The 12,142-nt window shown below is 38.2% G+C and overlaps 1 protein-coding gene across 4 annotated transcripts in view; it reads right to left on the reverse strand.

Moving 5' to 3' along the window:
* Positions 1 to 12,142, reverse strand: part of FAM169A (family with sequence similarity 169 member A) — a 117,815-nt gene that overhangs the window by 27,879 nt on the left and 77,794 nt on the right. For all 4 annotated transcript variants that reach the window (XM_047730471.1, XM_047730470.1, XM_047730474.1 and 1 more), the window contains exon 6: positions 745 to 924. In XM_047730471.1, the coding sequence (XP_047586427.1) occupies positions 745 to 924 (180 nt within the window). The remainder of the gene's footprint in view (positions 1 to 744; positions 925 to 12,142) is intronic.

Below are 12,142 nucleotides of genomic sequence, written 5' to 3' on the forward strand. Positions count from 1 at the left end.
GTTCTTCATAATGTTAAATACAGAGTCACCATATGACCCAGCAATTCTATCCACAACTAAGTGCAGAGAAATAGCCATACAAAAACTATACAAACGTTCACAGCAGCATTATTCATTAACAGCTAAAAAGTGGAAACAACCCCAAAAGTCCATCAACTGATGATGGATAAACAAAATGCAGCATATCCATAAGAGAGTATTATTCATCCATAAAAAGGAATGAAGCACTGATTCATGCTACAACACAGATGAACTTTAACAAAATTTATGCAAAATAAAAGAAGCTAGATACAAAGGGCTTATAATATAATCATATCACATGATTATATTTATATGAAATGTCAAGGACAGGTAAATCCATACAGAAGAAAACAGACTGGTGGCTGCTGGGGAATGAAGAGTGACTCCTAGTTGGTGCAGGGTTTCTTTTTGGGGTAATGAGCATGTTCTGGAATTAGATACTGGTTATGGGTACACAGCTATGAATGTAATAAAAATCACTGAACTGTACACTTTAAGAGGGTGAAATTTGATGGTGTATGAATTATATGTCAACTTTTTAAAAAAGCCACACCTCCACAAATTGCCATATACATGAGACTAGGACATATCTGCAAAATGAAGCCCTAAGGATCCAAAGAATCCAAATTTAGTTAATAGTGATATATGCACATTTACAGTATTCCTCAGAAACAACTTAAAAGGGACAATGAAACAAGTTTAACATTGTTAAACTTAATTTACCTGTGTACATGAGAGAGGAGAGTGGATACCGCAAGCCAAGAGCATCCTCTGTAAAGGAATCAACAAAGTCCTCTAGCATATGAAGCCCAAAATCTTTGCCTCTGTATTTCTTTCTTACAAACATTGTATCAAGAACTGGCAGTTGGTAGCTTTGGGTAAGAAATGAGGCACATATGCTTCCTGCAGTCATGAAAAAAGAAACCCAGTAATTTTTCACATTAAAAGGCCATACATGTATATATGTTTAAAGAACATAATTAACAGTCTAAAAATGGTTAGTTTTTCTTACCTTAAGAGTGTTAAAGAAATGTATCAATTTCATAATATAAAATGCTTCCCAGCTGCTGTTACACATACTTCACAATGTATACATGTGATGATGATAGAACTATGTATTTTGTCACAGGATCATCTAAAAGAAGTCACTATTACCATTTTTTAAGTATATACTAGAATATGCATTGCTATCTACAGACTTGCACAACTTTAAAACTCATCACCTATTACATTTTAAAACTAAAAAAGTGTATGTGATGACTGTTTTTAGTGTATGTGATGACTGTATATAGTGTAAAATGCGTGAAGTACCTCATTACAACTTTAGTACCTAAATAATCATCTATCCGTTTTTCTCTAGTGAGTAGTCTCATTTTTATCTACTCCATGATGGCAAAGAAAGAAGTCAGTTTTCCAGATTTTTAAGGACTACAGAATAGGACTAAATGGAAACAGAGACGCTTGGGCAGCTCAGCCAGTTAAGCATCTGCCTTCGGCTCAAGTAATGATGACAGGATCCTGGGATCCAGCCCCAACGACCTGCTCTCTGCTCAGCAGGGGGTCCTTTTCTCCCTCTTCCTCTGCCCACTCCCCAGCTCCTGCTTGCTCCCTCTTGCTCTTTTTCTCTACCTCAAATAAATAAATAAAAATTTTTAGAAAAGTGACTAAACAGAAACATTTCTTAGAAATGGCTAAGTCAACAATCTTTTTGCTGTACATGCATTTTTTTAAAATATCTTGAATACTTAAACAGAAGAAATAACTTACAGTCACTAAATATGCATCTTCTATTACACAGCTATGTTGATTTGTCTTTTTAAGAATACTAATTTGTGGGGCGCCTGGGTGGCTCAGTGGGTTAAGGCCTCTGCCTTAGGCTCAGGTCATGATCCCAGGGTCCTGGGATCGAGCCCTGCATCAGGCTCTCTGCTCACTAGGGGGCCTGCTTCCTCCTCTCTCTGCCTGCCTCTCTGCCTACTTGTGATCTCCGTCGGTCAGGTGAATAAATAAAATCTTAAAAAAAATTAAAAAAAAAAAAAAGAATGCTAATTTGTGTTCCGACCTTCCCGTTAGATGTGCTAGCTCCTTTAACACATTATAAGACAGTATATAGGTTGTGGGCATCATGATGGGGCATCCCACTCTCTATTAACTTTAGAAATAGTTCATAGTTAATCAGTCAATATTCTACTCTTTTTGTGCCTCAAATTAAAAAAACCTATTGTTCTTCGATTATTCATATGATTTCAGATAATTCTAATAATGCAGTTCAAGGAAAACATAAAATTTCAGGTAACAAACATCCCACAAATTGACTTTAACCAATCATACCATTGATGACTTGATCAACATAACAAGATCTTTTTTAGCTGAACCAAATAATTTGGGTTATTCATGACTAAATTTAAGAATTTCAGTAACTTTCTGCAATACTCTCCAAGACTATCAACTAATTTAAGCTTAGAATAGGTAATTCTCATTGCTTAGATCTTAAATGGTGACATTCAGCTAGGATATTTCTACAGTTTAAAAGGTCTTATAGAATGGCTATTCTACAATGTTAACAATGTTATATACTTGAGGGGCGCCTGGGTGGCTCAGTGGGTTAAAGCCTCTGCCTTCAGCTCAGGTCATGATCCCAGGGTCCTGGGATCGAGCCCCGCATCGGGCTCTCTGCTCAGCAGGGAGCCTGCTTCCCCCTCTCCTCTCTGTCTGGCTGCCTCTCTGCCTACTTGTGATCTCTGTCAAATAAATAAATAAAATCTTTAAAAAAAAAATGTTATATACTTGAAATTTACTAAGAAAGTAAATATTCGGGCGCCTGGGTGGCTCAGTGGGTTAAGCCGCTGCCTTCGGCTCAGGTCATGATCTCAGGGTCCTGGGATCGAGGCCCACATCAGGCTCTCTGCTCAGCGGGGAGCCTGCTTCTCTCTCTCTCTCTCTGCCTGCCTCTCCGTCTACTTGTGATCTCTCTCTGTCGAATAAATAAATAAAATCTTAAAAAAAAATTTTTTTTTTTAAAAAAAGGAAAGGAAATATTCAGGGGCGCCTGGGTGGCTCAGTGGGTTAAAGCCTCTGCCTTCGGCTCAGGTCATGATCCCAGGGTCCTGGGATCGAACCCCGCATCGGGCTCTCTGCTCAGCAGGGGGCCTGCTTCCACCTCTCTCTCTGCCTGCCTCTCTGCCTACTTGTGATCTCTGTCAAATAAATAAATAAAATATTAAAAAAAAAGAAAGTAAATATTCAGTGTTATCTCTACAAGAAAAAAAAAGAAAATGGTAACTGTGCAGCAGTCTCTTTTAATTAGCTTGATTTTGGTGAATATTTCACAATGTATACATATATCAAATTATCAAGCCGTACACTTGAATTATGTATCATTTTAACTGTCAATTTTACTGAATAAAGCTGAAATATATAAACAAGTTACTTGTGGAGTGTAACAGGTAGTCTCACCAATAACTACTATGACCATAATTAATTTTTAATGCCTTGAAATCAGAGTTTTTTCATAGTAACTGCTAGTAGTGATTACAAAAATCAAGAGACATTACTTCAGGGGCGTCTGGGTGGCTCAGTGGGTTAAAGCCTCTGCCTTTGACTCAGGTCCTGATCCCAGGGTCCTGGGATCAAGCCCCGAATCGGGCTCTCTGCTCAGCAGGGAGCCTGCTTCCCTTCTTCTCTTGCCTGCCTCTCTGCCTACTTGTGATCTGTCAAGTAAGTAAAAAATCTTAAAAAAAAAAAAAAAAAAAAGAGGGGCGCCTGGGTGGCTCAGTGGGTCAGAGCCTCTGCCTTTGGCTCAGGTCACGATCTTAGGGTCCTAGGATCAAGCCCCGCATTTGGCTTTCTGCCCAGCAGGGAGCCTGCTTCCCTTCCTCTCTCTGCCTGCCTCTCTACCTACTTGTCCTCTCTCTCTGTCAAATAAATAAAATAAATAAATAAAATCTTTAAAAAAAAACCAGACATTACCTTATAAGCACTAGTAGTTCAAAGAACAAAGCAAAAATGAAGAGTGAAAGCACTATCTAGTTCTAATTCTCAATTCAGAGTCTGAAGATTTATGGCTGTTTCCTACTGTACATGCTCCAGGTTCCTTACGAAGGTATAATAATTTCATGATGGAAATAATCCACAATTTGATTTTTTTTTTCCACACAAACATGTCTTCTACCAGAGAGGAGGTAAATTCCAGCATCTTATATTGTTAAAATGGTAAATTTATGGAACTAGCAGTATTCACAAAGTTTTAAGTTTTTCTATATTTATTTGTCATGTATATATTCATTGCAAAATAAGATGCTGATTCTCTTCCTTTATTTAAAAACTTAGACAGTTGACCCTTGAACAACTTGGGAGTTAGGAGCACTGACCTCCTGAGCAGCTGAAAATCCCCATATAACTTAACCCCCAAAAACTTAACTACTAACACCCTACTGCTGACTGGAAGCCTTACCGATAACAGTCAATTAACATAATTTTGTATGTTATATCTATCATATACTATATTCTCCCAATACAGTAGGCTAGAGAGAATAAAATGTTATTAAGAAAGTCCTAAGAGGGGGGCCTGGGTAGCTCATTTGGTTAAGCATCTGACTCTTGCTTTCAGCTCAGGCCATGATCTCAGGATCCTGGAATTGAGCCTTGTGTCAGCCTCCACACTCAGTGTGGAATCTGCTTGTCCCTCTTCCTCCTCCTCTGCTCCTCTCTCCGCTCATGCTCTCTCTAATAAATAAATGAAATCTTAAAAAAGTAATAAGAGATAATACATTTGTAGTACTGTACTGTATTTATTGAAAAAAACCACATATAGTAGACCCATGGAGTTCAAACCTGTGTTGTTCAAGGGGCAACTGTACTTTAAGTGTTCTATCAGTACACAGAAATACCAAATAAAGAGCACAAAAACTTCCCATGTTACCAGACATTCTTCAGACCCATCAACAGCTGTAGACAATAGCACAATTAACTAGTAAAGCAAAACCATAACCTAACTTAGATGAAGTTCTCATTGAATTAAATTTACTAACTGTAATTAAATTAAGCATTGCACATGGTATATTGAATACTTATTTATAATCCTCAAATTTTCCTCTTTGACCACTTTCTTCTATATATTCTCTCTGGGAAATCTCACCTACTCTCAAGGCTTGTTACCATGTATCCAAATGTTGATAATCACTAGTCTTTAATTTCTATAATGCATGAGAGTTTCCCAAAATCAAGAATAGAAGAGCACACATAAATGTGAATGTAACAAAAATCACACAATTAGCTCAAAAGAGAAAAAAACATTTGACAAAATCCAATACCTTTCATGATAAAAAATACTCAATGTCCTAACCTGATAAAGGTACATAGGAAAAACTCACAGCTAACATCACATTTAATGGTAAAAGACTGCATGGTTCTTCCTAAGATCAGGAACAAAACATAACTGTTCATGCTCACTGCTTTTTTTTTTTTTAAGATTTTATTTATTTATTTGACAGAGACAGATTACAAGTCAACAGGCAGGCAGAGAGAGAGGGGGAAGCAGGCTCCCTGCGGAGCAGAGAGCCTAATGTGGGGCTCGATCCCAGGACCCTGGGATCATGACCTGAGCTGAATGAAGGCAGAGGCTTTAACCCACTGAGCCACCCAGGCGCTCCCATGCTCACTGCTTCTATTCAACACTATATTCTAATTCGGCAAGAAAAGGAAATAAAAGGCAGCCAGACTAAAAAGAAAGAAGCAAAGCTACATTTATAGATACATACTTTTGTATATACAAAATCTTAAGGAACCCACTAAAAAATTACTAAAACTTAAAGGCAGTTCAGCAAGGTTGCAAGATCAATATACAAAAATCAATTGTATTTCTATACACCAGCAATGAACAATCTGAAAATAAAATTCAAGAAAACAATTCCAAGGGTACCTGAATGGCTCAACTGAGCATCTAACTCTTGATTTGGGCTCAAGTCATGGTCTCAGGGTCATGAGATCAAGCCCCGCTGCATCAGGTTCTACAGTCAGCACAGAGTCTGCTTAAGATCCTCTCTCTTTCCCTCTACCCCGTTTCCCCATTCATGCGCGCTCTCTCCCCCTAAAATGAAATCTTTCGTTAAAAAAGGAAAACAAGGAACGCCTGGGTGGCTCAGTGGGTTAAGCCTCTGCCTTCAGCTCAGGTCATGATCTCAGGGACTGGGAATGAGCTCCACATCAGGCTCTCTGCTGAAGAGGGGGCCTGCTTCCCCTACCCCTCTGCCTGCCTGTTGACTTGTAATTTGTCTCTGTCAAATAAATAAATAAAATCTTAAAAAAAAAAAAAGGAAAACAATTTCATTTATCACAGCATTAATAATAAAATTCTTACAACTTAACAAGATAGTGTAAAACTTATATGCATACAAAAAACTACAAACATTGTTAAAAGAAATAAAAGAACTTCTAAATAAATGGAAATACATCCACATTCATGGATCAGAAGATTTAACACTATTAGACATTAATATATTCCCCAAATTAGGGACACCTGGGTGGCTCAGTTATTAAGTGACTGCCTTCAGCCCAGGTCATGATTCCTGGGATCGAGCCCCACACATGGGCTGGAGCCCCACACCTGGGCTCCCTGCTCAACGGAAAGCCTGCTTCTCGCTCTCCCACTCTTCCTGCTTGTGTTCCCTCTCCTGTTGTCACTCTGTCAAATAAATAAAATCTTTAATTAAAATTTTCTTTTTTTTTAAAGATTTTATTTATTTGACAGAGATTACAAGTAGGCAGGGAAGCAGGCAGGGAGAGAGGAGGAAGCAGGCTCCCTGCTGAGCAGAGCCCATGCGGGGCCCGATCCCAGGACCCTAGGATCATGACCTGAGCTGAAGGCAGAGGCTTTAACCCACTAAGCCACCCAAGCACCCCTAAAATCTTTAAAAAAAAAAAAAAAGTGTGTATGTGTGCATGTGTGTATGTATAGATATTTCCCAAATTGACGTAAAGATTCAAAATTCTCAACTAAATCTTTTTACAGAAACTGACAAGGTGATCCTAAAATTCATACACAAATGCAAAAGACTGCAAAAAAGCCAAAACAATCGTAAAGAAAAACAAAGTTTAAGGACTCACATTTGCCACGTTAAAACTTATGAAGCTACACTCATCAAAACATTACGGTACTGGCATACCATACTTCCATACATACTGGAACAGTTACAAAGATCACTGGAATACAACTGAGGGTCCAAAACAAAACCTCTTATTTATGGCTCACTGATTTTTGACAGGGGTTCCAAGGCAATTCTACAGAAAAACAATAGTCTTTTCACTGAATAGTTCTGAGACAACAAGATAGTCACCTAGAGGGAAAAAACAATGCTGGACTCCCTTCCTCACACCATATATAAAGATTAACTGTAAGTGGTTGTCAACCTAAATATAAGACCTAACACTATAAAACTCTTAGAAGAAAACACAGCAGTAAATCTTTATCACCTTGAATTAGACAAAGCTTTCTTAGATAAATATCAAAAGCAATAAAAAAAATAAATTGGATTTCATCAAAATTTTAAAATTCTGTGCTTCAAAGGGCACGATCAAGATAGTGAAAAAACAACCTATAAAATGGAAGAAAATAGGAGTATGCCTGGGTGGCTCAATTAGTTAAATGTCTGCCTTCAGCTCAGGTCATGATCCCAGGGTTCTGGGATTGAGCTCCACATCGGGGTCCCTGCTTAGTGGGGAGCCTGCTTCTTCCTCTCCCTCTGCTACTCCCCCTGCCTGTGCTCGCTCTCTCTCTGTCAAATAAATAAAATCCTAAAAATAGGGTGCCTGGGTGGCTCAGTCGTTAAGTGTCTGCCTTCTGCTCAGGTCATGATCCCAGGGTCCTGAGATCGAGACCCACATCAGGCTCCATGCTCAGCAGGAATCCTGCTTCTCCCTCTCCCACTCCCCCTGCTTATGTTCCCTGTGTGTGTGTGTGTCTGTCTGTCAATCAAATAAATAAATAAATTTTTTAAAAAAGATTTTAAAAATCTTTAAAAATAAATACATAAATAAAATAGGAGAAAGTATTTCCAAATTATATCTCCAAGAGACTTGTACCTAAAATTTATAAAGAATGCTTATAACTCAATAATAAAAAAAACAAAACCCAATTTTAAATACGTATTTCTCCAAAAACGACATACAAATGGCTGACAGGTATATGAAAAAATGTTCAATGTCACCAACCAACGGGGGTATGCAAATCAACACAACAAAATATCACTTCACACCTATCAGGATGACTATTACTAAAACAAAACAAAACAAAAAACAAAGATAACAAGTGTTCATGAGGATATGGACAACTGGAACCCTTGTACACTGCTGATGGGAATACAAAATGGTATAGCCACTATGGAAAACAGTATGGAAGTTCCTCAAAAAATCAAAAATAGAACTACCATATCATCTAGCAATCCCACTTTTGGGTATTATCCAAGAACTGAAATTAGGTCTCAGATATCAGCAATCCCATGTTCACTGCAGCACTATTCACAATAGCCAAGATGTTATGACAACCTAAATATCCACTGAGGGATGAATGAATAAAGACAATGTGGTACACACATACAATGGAATAATATTCAGTCATTTAAAAAATAAATCTTAAAAAAAAAAATAAATAAATAAAAAATAAAAAATAAATCTTGCAATACGTGACAACATGGATGAACCCTGAGGACATTATGCTAAGTTAAATAAGCCAGCCACAGAAGTACAAATACTGTACGACTCCAACCATGTAAGGTATCTAAATTAGTCAAACTCAAAGAAGCAGAAAACAGAGAACTGTGTTCACCAAGGGCAAGGGAGATGGAAATCAGAAGTTGCCAATCAATGGGTTTAAAGCTTCATTAATGTAAGATTAGTAAATTCTATGTATCTGCTGTATAATATTATTTCCATAGTTTGTCAACTGTTATTTTATATTGTATTCTACACTTAAAAATCTGTTAAGAGTAGATCTTATGGTGTGGTTGGTTTTTTTTTTTTTTAAGATTTTATTTATTTATTTGACAGACAGAGATCACAAGTAGGCAGAGAGGCAGGCAGGGAGAGAGGAGGAAGCAGGCTCCCTGCTGAGCAGAGAGTCCCATGCAGGGCTCGATCCCAGGACCCTGGGATCATGACCTGAGCCGAAGGCAGAGGCTTTAACCCACTGAGCCACCCAGGTGCCCCAATGTTAAGTGTTCTTAAACCAATAAAGTAAAAATTAATCTGTAACAGAGTGAATTTTATCTTATGATATGTGACTCCTGAAATAACTGAGGTGAGTGAGAACCCAGGCTAAAACAAACAAAAATGTATATACTGTAATGATCACATCTTATAAAATTCCAAAAAAACAAGCTATTCTATAGTAACAGACTGCAGAAAAGTGTTTGCTTGGGGATTCATAGTGGGAGGAGGAATGGTTACAGGAAGCAAGAGAAACTTTCGGGGATAATGGTTATTTTATTATCTTGATTGTGGTAATAGTTTCACAGCTGTAAACATATGCCAAAACACAACAAACTGTAAATTTTAAATATGGGCAATTTTTTTTTTAGGTCAGTTATACCACAATAAAGGTAGGGGGAGTAAAGTGGAGGGGGGAAAAAAAAAAGTCCAAATTAAAAATGGGCAAAGGATCAAACAGACATTTTCCCAAAGAAGACATACAAGTGGCCAATACACACATGAAAAGATGCTGGACATCCTTAGCCATTAAGGAAATACAACTGAAAATGTCAATGCCATGACACTTCATACACACAGCCTAAAATCAAAAAGATAAGTCCAAACAAGTGTTGGTGAGGATGTGGAGAAAATGCAATCCTGGTACATTGCTGAAAGGAATGCAAAATGGTGCAGTCACTTTGGAAAACCATTTGGCAACTCTTCAAAAGACTAAACTCAGAGTTACCATATGACCATGCAATTCCGTTCTTTGGTATATACCCAAGAGAAATAAAAAGACATCCACACAAAAACCTGTACACAAATATTCACAGAAATATTATTTGTAACAGCCAGAAAGCAGAAACAATTCAAAAGCCCAACAAATGATGAAAGACAATATTGGTACATCCATACAACAGGGCATATTATTTGGCCATTAAAAAGGAATGAAGTGGTGATAACATGCTGTAACATGGATGGCATTTGGAAAGAGTATTTTAAGTCAAAGAAGCCGGACACAAAAAACTACTGTTGTCTGATTGTATTACTGTATAATCCCATTTATATGTCCAGAACAGACAAATCTACAGAGAAAGAAATCTAGAGAGACAAGCTACTGGATGCCCACGGCCAGTGCCAAGGGAGCTGAAGGTGACTGCCAGTGAGTACAGGATTTCCTTTTGGGGTTGATGAAAGTGATCTAAAATTGATAATGATGACAGTTATACAATTTGGTGAATCTACTAAAAAAAAAAATGGAATTGTATAATTTACATGGATGAATTGTATGGAATGTGAGTACTACCTCAATAAAACTTTTAAAACTTTGAAAAGAACAGAGGCATCTGGGTGGCTCAGTCGGTTAAGTAGCCAGCTCTTGGCTTCAGCTCAGGTCATGATCTCAGAGTAGTGAGATTACCCTGCATGGGGCTCCATGCTAAATAGGGAGTCTGCTTGAGATTCTCTCTCTCCCTCTCTTTGCCTTTCCCCACACACATGCTCACTCTCTCAAAACGTTCTAAATCTTCAAAATATTTTTTTTTTAAATTTATTTGACAGAGAGAGCACAAGCAGGCAGAGAGGCAGGCAGAGAGAGAGGAGGAAGCAGGCTCCCCGCCGAGCAGAGAGCCCGATGCAGGGCTCGATCCCAGGACTCTGAGACCATGACCTGAGCCGAAGGCAGCGGCTTAACCCACTGAGCCACCCAGGCGCCCCTTCAAAATATTTTTTAAAAATTTTTAAAAAAAAGTAATTTATGTGTCATTCCAATAAACCATTTATAATCATATTTTTCACAGATACTCCCCAAATCTGATCTTCCCTTAGCTGATGAATTTTTCTAGAAATCTCATCATCCCCCACCCAGCTGCTTATAAGCAAAAAGTCAAGAACTCATCCTTAACTCATTTCTTTCATATTCCATGTACAATCCATCAGAAATCCTGCATCATTAGCTTCATAATCTATCTCAAATATGATGACTTCTACCCTATCTCCCTTGTCCAAGCCACCATCACCTCTTACCAGGGCAAGAGCCTCTTAACTAATTGAACTCAATTCCAGTATCCCCTCTCCAGGTTGTTCACACAACAATAGTGTTAGTTACCTGTTTTGAAGGCAAATCAGATTGTGTTATGCCCATGTTCAAGACCCAATGAATTCTCATTACCCACAGAATAAATCCAAACTCTTTCCTTGGCCTATAAGACTATTCAGGATATAGCCCTGCCTTTCTCCATCCCTGTATCACACACTCCCTCTACTTTAGCCCCTGGCCCCTCTTGCTATTTCTCAAACACCCTGAACTCAATTCTGCCTCAGGGCTTCTCCATTTCAGTTCTTTGCCTCAAAACCTCTTCTCCTGAAACTTCATTTATCTCATCATCCCCTTACTTCCTTCAGAGTTGGTTACCCTGACCTTTCTATTTAAAACAGTACCCACACACACTCTCTCCCTTATCTACTTCAGTTTTCTTCATAGCATTGTATACTTGCCCATTCACCATCAACTCCTCCTCTAGAATCTAAGTTCCATGAGGGGAGTCTGCACAATTTTTATTACTCTCTCTCAATTTCTCCCTCTTGCTCTTTCTCCTACTCACCTTCTTCCCCTTTTCTTTCCTTCCCTACCTATATAGCATCTTCTAAAACAGCTTCTGAAAGATGAGTAAATTTTCACAAAACTATTCAGGATCTATTCAAATTCAAGCACAGATATTCTACCACACTTGAGTGACTTTCTTTCTTCATGAAATCACTACTTCCTCTTTGTCCACTGGGAGTATATCTTCCTTCACCTTCATAAATACTGGTTTAATGCCTCACAAAGTCATCAGTAGGTGACTATCTCCACAGAACACATGCATAATGTGAATTCTAAACAAATAATGTGATTATACCTACATGAGAGACTTTGTCATTTACCACTAGACAAGTA

This window comes from Lutra lutra, chromosome 5 (assembly GCF_902655055.1).
Source record: "Lutra lutra chromosome 5, mLutLut1.2, whole genome shotgun sequence".
Classification (NCBI taxonomy): Eukaryota; Metazoa; Chordata; class Mammalia; order Carnivora; family Mustelidae; genus Lutra; species Lutra lutra.